Here is a 16,440-nt window from a genome sequence, read left to right as displayed (position 1 = left end):
AGAAATGTGTCCTAATAGCAGCTAATTGCAGGCTTATACATAAAAAGATATTTGTTCGTATGATATTTCAGTCTGTTTTGTGGATACAGTTGGACAGCTTGTAAAGGATTTAAAAATATAGGAATAATCACATCCATATTTAATGGTATGTGTCAAATAATCTCTCCTGTGCAATTTAACAAAATATATAACAATAAAAGGAAGGCCCTATTTACACAAAGGGGTTATTTACTAATAGAAATGCATCTATCTAATGAGTATTTCTGGTACAGATTGCGGCGCAAAGGTTCCCCGTTCACGCATGGTCTACAAAAGTGGATAGCACGGACTGGGAAAGGGGAGGCCGGCAGGCCCGTCTCATTCATCATTTTCTACGCTTGTTTTAGATGTAGAAAATGGTCTAAATGTACACCAGCAAGGGAGCTGGTGTAGATTTGAAGTGGCGGTGGATCTTTGGAAGTTACAGTATGTAGAGGCTGACGCCTCTACATAACTTTGGCGGATCCACCTCCAGTGCAGGGGCTTATGAAGACTAGCGTTTAAAACGGCAGTCTTAATAAATGACCCCCAAAGTCTTTTGAAATCAGAATTTGGTGCAGATTCCACCAAAGCAGCCACGTGGAGTTAGCCTCCCATTGTTTTCGAAGGGAGGCCATTCTGTAGCTTATAGCTGCAACTGTGCCAAGAACAGACATGTCCTTTCTTGAACACTGTGGTGGGGGTCCATTTGCAGTATATCTCCATTCAATGAAGCTAAGCCACAACAGGGGTGTGACATTCACATTGAAAAAGCATGGCAAAACTGGGAGGGGAGGGGTTCTGCTGTGACATACACAGTGGATTTTGCCTTTCCAAAATCCACCTTGTGAATGGGGCCAAAGAAATATCCTTTATATTCTTAATAAGCTATAGAATACCAGGAAATGCATATTTTTCTAAATATTATACCAGCCATGGTGAGCCCCCATAAAGTACTAGCCACAGCATGTTGCTTCATAAAGTGTCAGATTTATAGATTTTATGCACTTATATAGCGCTACTATATTCTGCAACACTTTACAGACATTAGCATCCAACTGTCCCCAATGGGGCTCACAATCTAAGGTCCCTATCAGTATGCCTTTGGAGTGTGGAAGGAAACCCACGCAAACACAGGGAGAACATACAAACTCCACGCAGATGTTGTCCGTGGTTGGATTTGAACTTAAAACCCTAGCACTGGTAGGCACAAGTGCTAACCACTGGGCCACCATGCTGCCAATTAAAATGTTCTCCCTATAGTGTGCTGACCAGAGTGGGTACCCATAAAGTAGTATCCACAGCATGTTGCTTCATAAAGTGTCAGATACAGTGTTCCCCCTATACCAGTGGTGGCAAACCTTTTAGAGACCGAGTGCCCAAACTGCAACCCAAACCCCACTTATTTATCGCAAAGTGCCAACACGGCAATTTAACCTGAATACTACAATCCAATAGTATATCTTCCATATATTTTATAATTTAGCTATACTAGCCTGCTTGCATTCAGTGCTCTGCCTGTGCTGTTCATAGTGCGCCCTGAGCTGATGAATGGCAGGAAAAGACTAGTAAGGCATATTGGTTAACCTTAGACTTTTTCCAGGGCGTTGGTGCCCACAGAGAGGGCTCTGAGTGCCCCCTCTGGCACCCGTGCCATAGGTTCGCCACCACTGCCCTATACTGTGCTGACCAGAGTGGGCACCCATAAAGTGCCAGCCATAGTCTGTGCCCCCCACGCAATGTCAAGTACAATATTCGCCTATAATGTAACAGCGACAGCATGTGCAGCAATATGTCAGCCACAAAGACCTTCCAGCACTACTCACAGGCAGCAAGAAATGCCTTCTGTTTCCTCCACAATTGCCTTACTGGTAATGGTAAGAAGCGCCAACATTTTTAATTCAATTGCTTATATTTTTGTTTTAAAGGCAAAAAGTTGTGGAAAATGGCCGGTCAAGTGGTATGCGCCTGAATGTATGAACTACTATAAATTTTCAAGCAAAAGCGATGTATGGAGTTTTGGTGTGCTTATGTGGGAGGCGTATTCATATGGACAAAAACCATATAGAGTAAGTTTTATATATATTTCAATGGTACATACATTTTTTATACCAAACTATTTACATATTGCATAATTACAGCAAACTTGTGTGGGAACTTTGTCAAACAGAAGATTGGAGGGAGAGAAAAAAAGGATGGCTTATTTTATTTTCTGCCACATCTGCCACACAGGTTGTGTGTGGTATTGCAGATCATCCCTATTCTCTGTTCAATTCTGCTAAACTTCGAAACCCAGCACAAGCCATGCCACTGTTTCTAGATAAAATTTGCCTTATTAGCCTTTATTTCCCTTTACAGATGAAAATGGGGTCTGAGAGAATTGTCTCTAAAGTGACCATACCTGGTGCAGCCCAAATATACTGTAGATCACTGCTAATTGCCAAGCTACACATGTACTGGCCATTTAAATTAACTGCATGTACATGTACAGCCCAACAAGTGCAGGTGCAGCCTGGCAGATACTTTCAAGGGGCAGCCACAATGTTGCAGGTGAAACCTTGTCCCCAATGGCCACACAACTTTGTGGGTTAGCAAAGGTATTACCTTCAAATTTGTGCACGAACTGGCCACCATGGGTGGATGTTGTTGCAGCTGTCACACTGAAGCTGCTTTTCTAGCCTCAAGGTCCTTTTACAAGGACCAATATTTCAAGCAATGTGAGTGGAGATGAGGGCTGTATTTACATTCAGCAATCACCTCAGTTGGACGGGGACCATACTCGTTCATCTGGTGATTGCCACCACGTTTTACATAGGCAAGTTATGGGGAATGAGCATTTCTACAAATGCTCATCCTAATAATTGCCTTGATTATCAGTCAATGTAAACGAATGTTTGGGGGAAAATTCTTGTCAAAAAGGCTTCTCATCAAAAATCAGCTGTTTGCCCTGTGCCAAAAGTCAGATTAACTGATCATAGTTACTGCTTTAGGGCTCATGCACACAAAGGTATTTTCTTTCCATGTCCGTTCCCTTCTTTTTGCGGACCGCAAAATACATACTGTCATGTGCATGAGCCCTTAATATGATAGACTAGTCTCTCTAATGACATAGCATATTGCAAATTTTTCATTTATTTATTTGTTAGAAAAGTCAGTAAATATTCAGTCTTACTTACATAACCGAACAGTTGTATATAAACCTTTCTACATTACTTTTCACTATATGTTATATATTCTTTAGTAATAGGCATATCCTTTGGTTTTTCGAGTAAACACTTTCTAGTCTACAAAAAGGTCAAGCTCAAGTATACCTGTCTCATAAAAGCATCAGATTTAGATGTTCTGCTTCAGAAATTGATATTCAGCCTGTCATTTCCCTGATAGTTGATGACAATTCCAAAGAGATAGGCTTTGTGAGGATCTTGGAGACCCAACAGGCCATATTTTCAAGAAAACAACATATATTGTAGAGGTCCATAGAAATGCAACGTCTGTAAATTCACTGGAATTTTTTTTTTTTTTTTAGGGAATGAAAGGTGGAGAAGTGTCCCTAATGATTGAAAGTGGAAAACGTATGGAGTGCCCACTCAAGTGCCCACCAGAAATTTATGAACTAATGAAGTTATGCTGGACCTACAAGTAAGTGGTTACAGGATATAGAAAATTTTCAAGTATTTTATTAGTTAAATTCCACCATGAAATTTGCATAATACAAATGTGGGCGAACAGGCTAAAAATTACCAAAGATTGCACGGTACAAAAAATGACAGTATTAGTTTGGAGACTTATAAGCTATCTATGTAATGCACAGATGGGTGCTGCTGAGGAAAAATGGCTATTCAGAACAGCTGTTTGGTTTGCCTAAAAGAGAAAGGGTTAGAGTGGGGGGGTCCCTACTTTATTACATTCATATACCCAAACAGGACACATGTAAAACAGGCAACCCTTGTCAGAAATATATTCCATGATTTATAAACTATTTTTGAGTACCAGATCAACATTTCAGGTGTCTCTAGGCAAGCTAGGTACCTTACACCACTCTTGTTAATAAAGACACACTAAAACCACACTTCTTAGGCCTCATGCACACGACCGTATGTATTTTGAGGTCCGCAAAAAACGGATCCGCTAAAAATACGGATGATGTCCGTGTGCATTCCGTATTTTGCGGAATCGGACAGCTGGCCTCTAATAGAACAGTACTGTACTTGTCTGAAATGCAGACAATAATAGGACATGCTAAAAAAAATTGTGGAACAGAAATATGAACAAACGGAAACAGAATGCACACGGAGTAACTTCGTTTTTTTTTTGCGGACCTATTGAAATGAATGGTTCCATATACAGTCCACAAAAAAAACCTGAACGGACACGGAAAGAATATACGATCATGTGCATGAGGCCTTAGGGTAATAAATGCATGCTTGTAAATTATAATAAAGTAACCTGTGTATTATCGAATACGAACTGTAAACAGTCAGTATTTGTATGGCATCTCATCAATTAGTCTCTAAAATGCAATTTCCAAAAAGAAAAAAATTTATTGAAAATAAAAATATAAAGGAAATGCAGGGAGTATAAAAATATCCTGTGTATCTTCATGGTAACAACTACAAACAAACCTGCGAAAACCTCCACAACGAGATTGCGCGAGCCATTCAGTTGCTATAGCGGGAGCCTTGAGAAGGCTCCCAAGCCTGCTATAGCAAAGTTTCTATTTCAGACGGGGCTCAATAGGAAACCAGAAATTTTCACATAGACTGCAATTGTAAACTATTGCAGTCTGTGGTATAAGTGATCTGATGAGCATATTTTCAAGTTTGTGTCTCCATTTATTGTTATGAAAGTGCCCATAAGAGTCTCATGAAATTAAATAAAGAAACTGACTTATTGGTCCACACCTAAAATGCTGTTGGAGAGTCAGAGTGTCGGTCACATGACACAGCATGAGGACCAAAAGTTAGTGGACAAATAAAAAATACAGTCACCAGTAAAAAGATTACTTTTACTACAAGTTACATAGTGTATAGTGTTGAGCGAGCATGCTCGACCGAACACCAGTTCGGTTCAAGCATCGCGATGCTCGGCACATCGCGGTGTTCGGCCGAATACCGCGTGTGCTCGAGTCTCCTCCCCGCACATTTGTTGGCTGCTATGCAGCCAATAAACATACAGGTAAGTACTGCCACTTACTGTAATGCCGTAGCCATGTTGGTTACTGGCATTACAGTGATTGGCTGTCACGAACGCGTCTTCGGGTGCTATAAAGCACCCGATGACACGTGGTTCTGCTCAGTCTTAGTCAGGGAAAAATAGAAGGGACAATAAATGTAGGGAACTGAATTAAATTTTTTTGTTAGACATGGTTGGTGTTAGAGACCCAAAAGTCTTTTTAAGGACTGTTGTTGTGTCTGGCAGTAATATAAATTTTTAACACAACCTGCGCTAAATTGCGTGCAATTATAGTGACCCAAAAGTCCTTTTAAGGACTATTGTTGTATCTGGCAGCAATATATATTATTAGTGCAACCTGCGCTAAATTGCGTGCAATTGTTTGGCCGCTGCAGACGGCGAAATTATCTGTGCTACATCTCTTATGTAACGTGTGCGCGTACTAAAAATATCTGTGACATCCAGTGTACTTTTTCTGTAGACGGTGTCCGCTGCAGACAGTTACATTACCTGCACTACATCTCCTTTAAAACGTTTGCGCATCCTAAAAATATCTGTGACATCCAGTGTACTTTTTCCATAGACGCAGTGGACAACGACATTATCTGCGCTACATCTCCTGTTTAACGTTTGCGCAGCCTAAAGATATCTGTGACATCCACTGTACTTTTTCCATAGACGCTGTGGACAACGACATTATCTGCGCTACATCTCCTGTTTAACGTTTTTCCGTAGACGCTACGGACAGTGACATTACCTGCGCTACATCTCCTGTATAACGTTTCCACATCTCAAATATCTGTGACATTGACTGTAATTTATTTGCGCATACACTTTAAAAACTGTGCTACTGTACGTGTGACATACTTGCAAGCATATATACCATTTAATATGATAAAAGGTCTAGCAGTAAGGGACGGGGAAGTGTCCGTGCTGCTGATGGAGCACACAGAGGCCGTGGCCTGGGGTGTGGTGAAACTGTGCCTGCTGCCAGAGCACAAGAAAAAAACTCATCAACTATACCTTACTTAATGTCCCAGTTTGCAGGGTGGCCCAGGACACCACTCTCGAAGTCAGACCAGTGCGACCAGGTGGTCGGTTGGATTGCAGTAGATAATGCTTCCAGTCGGTTAAGCACCACCCTGTCTTCCACAAAGTCCAGTCTCAGTAGCCAAGAGTCTGGTCAACAGAATTCTCAGCCTGATCCTCCTTCCTCCTACAATGGAAAGTCTTTGCAAACAAGTGATCCCACATTCGGATATTCTGAGGAGCTCTTTTCAACGCCATTCCTTAATTTGAGCCTCTCGCCAAGCCCGCTTTAAAAGGGACATGAGGAGTTATTGTGCCCTGATTCCCAAACTCTTGAGCATCCACAGTCAGAAGAAGATGGCAGTGGGGAGTGGCAATTAGTGTTTCACGGATGATGATAATGAGACACAGTTGCCAATAAGTAAATGGCAATTAGTGTCTAAAGAGGTTGATGATGAGGATGAGACACAGTTGTCAATAAGTGAGGTTGTTGTTAGGTCAACAAGTCAGGAGGATAACTAGAGTGAGGAAGTGGAAGAGGAGGTGGTGGACGATGAAATCACTGACCCAACCTGGGAAGGTGGCAAGCCGAGCGAGGACAGCAGTACAGAGGGGGAGGGATCCGCAGCACCACAACAGAATGGAAGAGGCAGTGGGGTGGCAAAAGGGAGAAGGCGGGCCACACCTAACAGGCCCACAACTGTTCCCTGTAGGTCTCCCTTGTGGAAATGTCCCTTGCCAAGGGTTAGGTGTTCCGCAATCTGGCGCTTTTTTGATGAAAGTGCAGACGATAAAAGAATTGTCATTTGCAACCTGTGCCGTACAAAATGAGCAGGGGCGTGAACACTAGCTACCTCACCACCACCAGCATGATCCGCCACATGGCATTAAAGCACCCTAATAGGTGGTCCGAACGCCTGGGTCCACAATCAGTGTCTGTGGGTCACACTACTGCCTCCTTTTCCCTTGTATTTTGTGCTGGTAAATTCCCTGTCCAAGACGCAGTCCCGGATGCCTCCCACCCTGCACCTCGACTTTAACAAGCACAATCAGCTAGCACATCCACTTCTGTGTCCCAGCGCAGCATACAGATGTCCATACTCCAGGCCTTTGAACGAAAGTGCAAATACCCAGTCACCCACAGGACATAGCACTAAATGCGCACCTTTCCAAATTACTGGCCCTAGAAATGTTGCCATTTAGGCTTGTGGATACTGAGGCTTTCCACAGCCTGATGGCGGCGGCCGTCCCTTGTTACTCAGTCCCCAGGTGCCACTATTTTTTCCGGTGTGCCATTCTCGCCATGCACCAGCATGTGTCCCGTAACATCACCCGTGCCCTGACCAACGCAGTAATCGGGAAGGTCAACTTAATGACTGACACATGGACAAGTGCTTGTGGCCAGGGATGCTACATTTCCCTGATGGCACACTGGGTGAACGTTGTGGAGTCCGGGAGCCAGTCGTACCCTGGGATGGCACAGGTTCTACCAACACCAAGGATTGTGGGCCCTACTTCCATCAGGATTTCCGCCACCACCTACATTAGTGGATGCAACCCCCCCTTCTCCTCCTCCACCTCCTCCTCCACTTCCACCTCTGAATTCTCATCTTGCAGCATCAGTCATCCATCAGTCAGTAGCTGGAAGCAGTGTAGCACTGCAGTGGGGAAGAGGCAACAGGCCGTGCTGAAACTTATTTGCTTAAGTGACAAACAGCACACGCCGCAGAGCTATGGCAGGGTATAAGGGACCAGACTGAGCTGTGGCTCTCACCACTCCAGGCATGGTTGTGTCTGATAAGCTACTGGAGAAGGTGCGCAGCGTGTGTGCCCATTTCCGAAGTCATCTACAACTGCCGCCGGTCTGGCAGCGCTGCAGCAGCGCTTGCAATTGCCAGCTCAGACTGTTGTGCAATGTGAGCACGTGCTGGAACTTCACGTTCCACATGTTGGCCAGGCTTTGTGAGCAGCAGAGGGCAGTAGTGGAATATCAGCTGCAACATAGTTGTCGCCTTTCCAGTCAGCTTCCGCTCTTTACAAGCGACGAGTGGGCATGGATGTCTGACCTCTGTGAGGCTTTACGCAAGCTTGAGGAATCAACACAGATGGTGAGCGGCAATGCTGCTATTATCAGCGTAACCCTCCCACTTCTGTGTCTACTGAAACGCTTGCTGCTCACAATGAAGGCTGCTCACAATGGAAGAGGTGGAAATGGGAGAAGACAGTACACAGGGTGATAGCCAGACGATCCTCAGTTCATATTCTCAGCGCAAATTGGATGATGATGAAGATGAGGAGGAGTAGAAGCAGGAGACGGTTTCCTCCGCTACAGAGGGTAGTACCCATAGCAAGTTTATTCCATCTGTTCAGCGTGGATGGGCCAAAGAGGAGGAAGAGGGTGAGGAGATTGAGAGTCATCCTCCTGATGAGGACAGCGAAGTCTTGTCTGTTGGGACTCTGGCACACATGGCTGACTTTATGTTATGCTGCCTTTACCGTGACCCTAGCATTATACGCATTTTGGCCAACACTGATTACTGGTTGTTCACCCTTCTCGACCCCCGCTACAAAGAGAACTTCTCATTTCTGTGGTGATGAGGACTAGCAAAATAGTGCAATACCAGAAGGTCTCAACTATAATTTTTTCGATGGTCAGCTCAGAAGCAGGCCCTTGTCCATAATTTTTTTTATGGTCAGATCAGCAGCAGGCCCTCGCCCATAATATTTTAGATGGTCTGATCAGCAGCAGGTACTCGCCCCTAATGTTTTAGAGAGTCAGCTCAACAGCAGACTCTCACCTCTAATATTTTAGATGGTCAGCTCAGCAGCAGGTCCTCGCCCATAATGTTTTAGATGGTCAGCTCAGCAGCAGGCCCTCGCACATGTTTGAGATGGTCAGATCAGCAGCAGGCAATTGCCCCTAATGTTTTAGAGAGTCAGCTCAGCAGCAGACCCTCACCCCAAATATTTTAGATGGTCAGCTCAGCAGCAGACCCTCCTCCCTAATGTTTTAGATGGTCAGCGCAGCAGCAGACCCTCACCCCCAATGTTTTAGATGGTCAGCTCAGCAGCAGGCCCTCGCCCATAATGTTTTGGATGGTCAGCTCAGCAGCAGGCCCTCGCCCATAATGTTTTGGATGGTCAGCTCGGCAGCAGGCCCTCGCCCATAATGTTTTAGATGGTCAGCTGAGCAGCAGGCCCGCGCCCCTAATGTTTTAGATGGTCAGCTCAGAAGCAGGCCCTCGTCCATAATGTTTTATGGTCAGATCAGTAGCAGGTACTAGCCCCTAATATTTTAGAGAGTCAGCTCAGCAGCAGACCCTTACCCCTAATGTTTTAGATGGTCAGCTCAGCAGCAGGCCCTCGCCCCTAATGTTTTAGAGGGTCACCAGAAGGGCCTTGCTCCTAATGTTTTTGAGGGTCACCAGCAGGCCATCAATCATAATTTTTCAAGGGTGTGTATGATGCCCTCCTTTATGTGTAATAAAGGGTGTATTGGAGTGCCGGTTCCTTGTAATTTTTGGCAGCCCTTTCACTTAGTGCATAGGCTTTTTGAGTGTACGATCCCACTACCTGAACAATTGTACCACAATGTGAATAAGGCCCTCCTTTATGTGATATACAGGTTGTATCGGAGTGCCTCTTTCTTGTAATTTTTGGCAGCACTTGCACTTTATATACAAGTAAATATACAGGAAAGTACATTTCCTAACAATTTTTCCTCTAAAATAGATTTTATCTTCAGTTTTGTGCGTATTATTGTCAGTCTGTAAAATTGGCGTACTACTTGGACAACATCATTCCCAGTAGCGACCTGGGAGTCCAAGATTTCTGACCTTTTCATGTGAACCAGACACCCTCCCCTCTTCAGAGTAGGGAGTGCCTGGTTTAATGCTCGGGTTCTCCCATTGACTTCCATTGTGCTTGGGTGCTCGGTAGAGCATCCGAGCATCCCGAGGTGTTCTACTTAAGCACCCGAGCACTTTGGTGCTCGATCAACACTAATACAGGGAGTGCAGAATTATTAGGCAAGTTGTATTTTTGAGGATTAATTTTATTATTGAACAACAACCATGTTCTCAATGAACCCAAAAAACTCATTAATATCAAAGCTGAATATTTTTGGAAGTAGTTTTTAGTTTGTTTTTAGTTTTAGCTATTTTAGGGGGATATCTGTGTGTGCAGGTGACTATTACTGTGCATAATTATTAGGCAACTTAACAAAAAACAAATATATACCCATTTCAATTATTTATTTTTACCAGTGAAACCAATATAACATCTCAACATTCACAAATATACATTTCTGACATTCAAAAACAAAACAAAAACAAATCAGTGACCAATATAGCCACCTTTCTTTGCAAGGACACTCAAAAGCCTGCCATTCATGGAATCTGTCAGTGTTTTGATCTGTTCACCATCAACATTGCGTGCAGCAGTAACCACAGCCTCCCAGACACTGTTCAGAGAGGTGTACTGTTTTCCCTCCTTGTAAATCTCACATTTGATGATGGACCACAGGTTCTCAATGGGGTTCAGATCAGGTGAACAAGGAGGCCATGTCATTAGATTTTCTTCTTTTATACCCTTTCTTGCCAGCCACGCTGTGGAGTACTTGGACGCGTGTGATGGAGCATTGTCCTGCATGAAAATCATGTTTTTCTTGAAGGATGCAGACTTCTTCCTGTACCACTGCTTGAAGAAGGTGTCTTCCAGAAACTGGCAGTAGGACTGGGAGTTGAGCTTGACTCCATCCTCAACCCGAAAAGGCCCCACAAGCTCATCTTTGATGATACCAGCCCAAACCAGTACTCCACCTCCACCTTGCTGGCGTCTGAGTCGGACTGAAGCTCTCTGCCCTTTACCAATCCAGCCACGGGCCCATCCATCTGGCCCATCAAGACTCACTCTCATTTCATCAGTCCATAAAACCTTAGAAAAATCAGTCTTGAGATATTTCTTGGCCCAGTCTTGACGTTTCAGCTTGTGTGTCTTGTTCAGTGGTGGTCGTCTTTCAGCCTTTCTTACCTTGGCCATGTCTCTGAGTATTGCACACCTTGTGCTTTTGGGCACTCCAGTGATGTTGCAGCTCTGAAATATGGCCAAACTGGTGGCAAGTGGCATCTTGGCAGCTGCACGCTTGACTTTTCTCAGTTCATGGGCAGTTATTTTGCGCCTTGGTTTTTCCACACGCTTCTTGCGACCCTGTTGACTATTTTGAATGAAACGCTTGATTGTTCGATGATCACGCTTCAGAAGCTTTGCAATTTTAAGAGTGCTGCATCCCTCTGCAAGATATCTCACTATTTTTGACTTTTCTGAGCCTGTCAAGTCCTTCTTTTGACCCATTTTGCCAAAGGAAAGGAAGTTGCCTAATAATTATGCACACCTGATATAGGGTGTTGATGTCATTAGACCACACCCCTTCTCATTACAGAGATGCACATCACCTAATATGCTTAATTGGTAGTAGGCTTTCGAGCCTATACAGCTTGGAGTAAGACAACATGCATAAAGAGGATGATGTGGTCAAAATACTCATTTGCCTAATAATTCTGCACTCCCTGTAGTGTACCTTCCTAATGGTCCATGGAGTAAAACAAATTGTGAATGCTTCTTTAAGTGGTGCTATTAGAAAGCTCAACTTGTCCTGCAAAATAAGTCATAAGGCTATGTGAATGGAAAATTAAAAAGTTGTGCTTTTAGAAGGCAGGGAATATAAAAATTGATTTACAGAAAATGAAAATGATTTTTGATGGGAAAAGGTTCAAGAGGTTGTCTAGCCATATTAAACTTTTTACAAAGAGCTAAGAATACTATAAAGTAACAAAAAAGAGTTACGCTCAATTTACCGATCCCCTCCATGGTCTCTGTTCACCCAACACCACTGCAGCCACCTACTGGCTGTAGCTGTGACGCATTGACACCACTGAGGTCGATAATGCTGATCGCAGTAATAAAAGGCTTTAGATGCCGTGAAAACTTCCTTCCGATGCCCCGTGCGGCCAATGTGTGCATCAGTAGTTGCACTGAACCCTGTAAGCCTTGCTGACGAGGCTTTAAAGGGTTTCTACCACTTAGTTTTCACATAATTAGCTTTCAGACACTATGTGAATGTCTGACCGCTTCCCTGCTCAGACATCTCCACTGCGCCTGCGCCGATGATGTCATAGTGCTCCGAGGAACAGGCGCAGTGGAGATGTCTGTGCAGAAAGCGGTCAGACATTCACTGCGCATGCGCCGAATACATATGCTCACAGGGAGGATTTCATTCCGGAGGAGATGTGCGGGCTGGAGGGACGCGCTGGGCGGCGGCAGTTTGTGAAGGTAGACCGAGCCTCTAGGTGCTAATGACACCCCCATAGCACCTAGAGGCTCATTAGCATATCAATAAAAGTTCTTTTTTTAGCGAAACTGCTGCCCCAAAAGCTATTATATTAGGATTGTTTGGTAGAGCAGACACTAGCGGATCGCTAGTGTCTGAAAGCTAATTATGTGAAAACGAAGTGGTAGAAACCCTTTAAGTGTTCATGCTGCAATTCTTATTTTGGCCACCAGAGGGAAGGCCATGAAAAGAAATAAGCAACTACTAGTTCAAATAGAATAAAATAAAAAATATATATTTATAGGCTCATATATGAGCTTCAAAAACATCACACAAAAAAATGTTAAAAATATATAAAAAATAAAAAATATAAAAGTTTAAATCACCTCCCTTTCAGTATAATTAAAAAATAAATACCTAAATAACAATAAATATAAACATTATGGATATCATCGCGCCCATACAATTAAAATCTTTGAAAAAATTTCCGATATGGCGAATGGCGTAATGAAAAAAAGGTCAAAATGGCCAATTTGCCAATTTTTTTATTGCTTCTCTTACCCAAAACAAATTAATAAAATATGATCAAAAAGTCATGCACATTCCAAAATGGTATCAATAAAAACTACGGATTGTTCTTCAAAAAATGATCGCAAAACAGCTCAGTAGACAAAAGTATAAAAGTTATGGGGGAAAGAATATGGTGATGTAAAAAAAAACATTTTTTTATCAAAGTTTAAATAGATTTTTACACTATTTAAACATAAAAACCTAAACATATGGAGTATCTTTGTAATTGTACTGCCCCAGAGAATGGAGGGCATGGGTCAGTTTTGCTGTAAATGAAACGTTGTGGGAACAAAACCCGTAAAATGGTGGAGGAATTGCGTTATTTTTCCAATTCCACTGCATTTCAAATTTTTTTAACACTTCCCACTTCATTTTATGCCATAATTAATAGTGGCATTGGAAAGTACAACCTGTCCTGCAAAAAATAAGCCCTCATACAGCTATATAAAAAAGTTATGGCTCAAGGTAAATAGGGAAGAAAAATGAAATCGCAAAAAACAAAAAACCTCCGGTAGCCTAAGGGTTAAACTTAACACTTTTATCTAGAAATTCTACTGCAGTTTATTTACGCCACCGCATAACTGGAGTGAGCTAGCAATATTTTGGCGACTTTTCACTTTCCAAAATTGGAGTGGGTGGTGTAAAGATGCTAAATTTTGGCGCAAGTAAGCCAAAAATGTTGCAAAATGCTATATTTTTATGTGACATTTTTAAGCCAGATTTCTGGAGGGCATGGGTTGATACATTCACCTCTATGACTTTGTCTCTGTCTACTTTTATATTTTACTCTACTTTTATATTTTACAGAGTTGAAGATCGTCCTTCATTTGTCAGTGTTGAGCTTCAACTTCGAAACTATTACTATGATATTGCCCAGTAAGCTCTTGAATTTTCTGTAAATGGATTCTGCCTCATACTTGCTTCCCCAGAACCAAGAAAAGTGTACACACAGTTATTTTTATTAACAGACATTGCTTTCTGTATGAACCTTATGCAGAGTTACGCTAGAAGACTCTAAAAGCTATGAGAATTTCTATGTAATGGACTGAGTAGTTATGTTCTAAAATATTACAGATCACACGCCTGCTATTTCAATTGGTCTTTTTTTTAAATGATACAATAAAGTGATCAAAAAGTATTTTTCTGGATGGAATATTTATTTACCGGCCAAATGTTAAAGGGTAACTGTCATAATTTTTTTTTTATTTGCTAGTTTATTAGAGCTAGGCATGTATACCTGAGTTAGTCTGTCAATGTAATTACCTTATAATAACAGCTTTCATTAATGTCCTCTGTCCCTTTCCACTGCTCCCTTAAAAGACCGTTGCTAGGGCTTGTCTTTCTTCCTTTTAGTATAAACATGGCTGCATTAGGCTTCAGAGTGAGGAGGCGTGTCTCTCAGTAATCCAATCTGATTGGCTGGCAGGGAGCTGCTGGCTACAGCAAGTGTGTATGTAAAGTGAGGGAAAGCAGTTTTGGCCTCAGAGAACTGGCAGAGGAGGTCCTCATATTGTAAATGTTTAAACAGCTGTAACTAAGGGAAAAACTCAAGGAAAACAGTGATATGTGAAGAAACTAAAAATTGCTTTATGCATAATGCTGCTGCAGCAGTAACATATGCTAAAATTGATTTTTTATGAAAACATGACAGTTACCCTTTAATTCTATAGTCCTCATAAACATTTAAAGTCTTTGTATACCTTCTCAAAAAAATGTCTATTTATTATCAAAATGCATCTAAAACAGTGAAGCAACGCCACAAAAAGTTGCAATTAAAATGAATTCTGTTTCTACAGTTCCTATACAGACCATTATGTCTCCATGGTAACAAACAGCAAATAAACTCTGTACAGTCTGATACTGCAGTTGTGTTTCCTTCTATTTGTCCTTTCCTTCTTGATAACCCACCAAACATATGGGATTATAATAAAGAGGACAAATAGGAGGAAATCTACCTACAGAATTAGATTACACAGGGTTTGTTTGTTTTCTGTTACCATGGAGACACATCTTCCGTAAAAGATATGTAGTGACAAGAGACAAAGTCAAAATATATTTGCTACGTACTGTACCTCATACTCATTATATATAGTGAATATAGAATTAGTTCATATATTTTGTGTTTGCAGAGTGCTGTTGAAATGTGTTTGTACTTTTGTATTTGCAGCCATGGTGACTCGCTCCTGTATAGTCACTTCATTTTACAGGATGTTCTGATTAAGGCGGCATTCACATAACTGTGTTTTGCAGTTTGCAAACAGCAGATTTGCAAAACACAGCGGCTGAAGGGTTTCCATGTGCTTCCGCATCCGTGCTGCTGTGACGCAAAAGATAGGACATGTCCTTTATTTTGCCACAACATGCGGACCTGTAATATGTCTCCAAGTGTAATATATTTATGTATGAAAAATATATCAACCTGATTTTGTAATCCTCTCCAAATATTGTGTATGTTTATTTGGAGTAAAGAACACCCAGAGGACTCATCACCAGGATTCAACAAGAGTTATATAATAAATTAATAATGTGATTTATTATCGGTAGTGTTGATCGATAGTGTTGAGCACGAATATTTGAATTGCTAATTTTTTTTGCGAATATCGGCACTTCGCTAATTCGCGAATATTTTGAATATAGCACTATAAATTCGCTATTTCAAATATATATATATTTTTTTTATTGTTAGATTTTTTTCTTTCCCACTTCCCAAAAGTAGTTCTTACCTGTCCTGAGGATTCCTGGCTTCCTGGCTGCTCCAGTCAGTGCCCGTTGCCGCTTTTGCCGACTTCCGTGCTCATGGAGCGTCCCCATGACCATGGGAACGCCTCCATACTAGAATGTACTGTCGGATGTGAGAATTAAGTTGAAATCGAAATGCGATTACTTCAAGTTATATTAATCGAATTGCGATTTCAACTTAGCACTGCTATATTCCATATTCGTTAACTTCGTTAATTCTAGCAAGCTGACCCATTAGAAACACAGCTCTAAGTTGAAATCGCAAAGCGATTACTTCAAGTTATATTAATCAAATTGCGATTTCAACTTAGCACTGCTATATTCCATATTCGTTAACTTCGTTAATTCTAGCAAGCTGACCCATTAGAAACACAGCTCTAAGTTGAAATCGTAATTCGATTAATATAACTTGAAGTAATCGCATTGCGATTTCAACTTAGACCTGGTTTACTATGGTTGGTTTGGTAGAATTAGCGAAGATGACGAATATGACGAATGTATTCGTCATATTCCTCAAAACGAAGATAACAAAGTATTCTCCACTTCAACTTTGCTAATTCTAGCAATCAAATAGAAAAGTTGAC

At 41.9% G+C, this 16,440-nt stretch overlaps 1 protein-coding gene across 5 annotated transcripts in view; it reads left to right on the top strand.

Moving 5' to 3' along the window:
* Positions 1 to 14,245, top strand: part of SYK (spleen associated tyrosine kinase) — a 186,315-nt gene extending 172,070 nt beyond the window's left edge. For all 5 annotated transcript variants that reach the window (XM_040416945.1, XM_040416946.1, XM_040416944.1 and 2 more), the window contains 3 exons: positions 1,947 to 2,087; positions 3,545 to 3,657; positions 13,925 to 14,245. In XM_040416945.1, the coding sequence (XP_040272879.1) occupies positions 1,947 to 2,087; positions 3,545 to 3,657; positions 13,925 to 13,997 (327 nt within the window). In that variant the 3' untranslated portion in view covers positions 13,998 to 14,245. The remainder of the gene's footprint in view (positions 1 to 1,946; positions 2,088 to 3,544; positions 3,658 to 13,924) is intronic.
* Positions 14,246 to 16,440: the final 2,195 nt, after the last annotated feature.

The sequence above is a fragment of the Bufo bufo genome, chromosome 2 (genome assembly GCF_905171765.1).
Source record: "Bufo bufo chromosome 2, aBufBuf1.1, whole genome shotgun sequence".
Lineage (NCBI taxonomy): Eukaryota > Metazoa > Chordata > Amphibia > Anura > Bufonidae > Bufo > Bufo bufo.
This window is presented reverse-complemented; position numbering and strand designations above follow the sequence as displayed.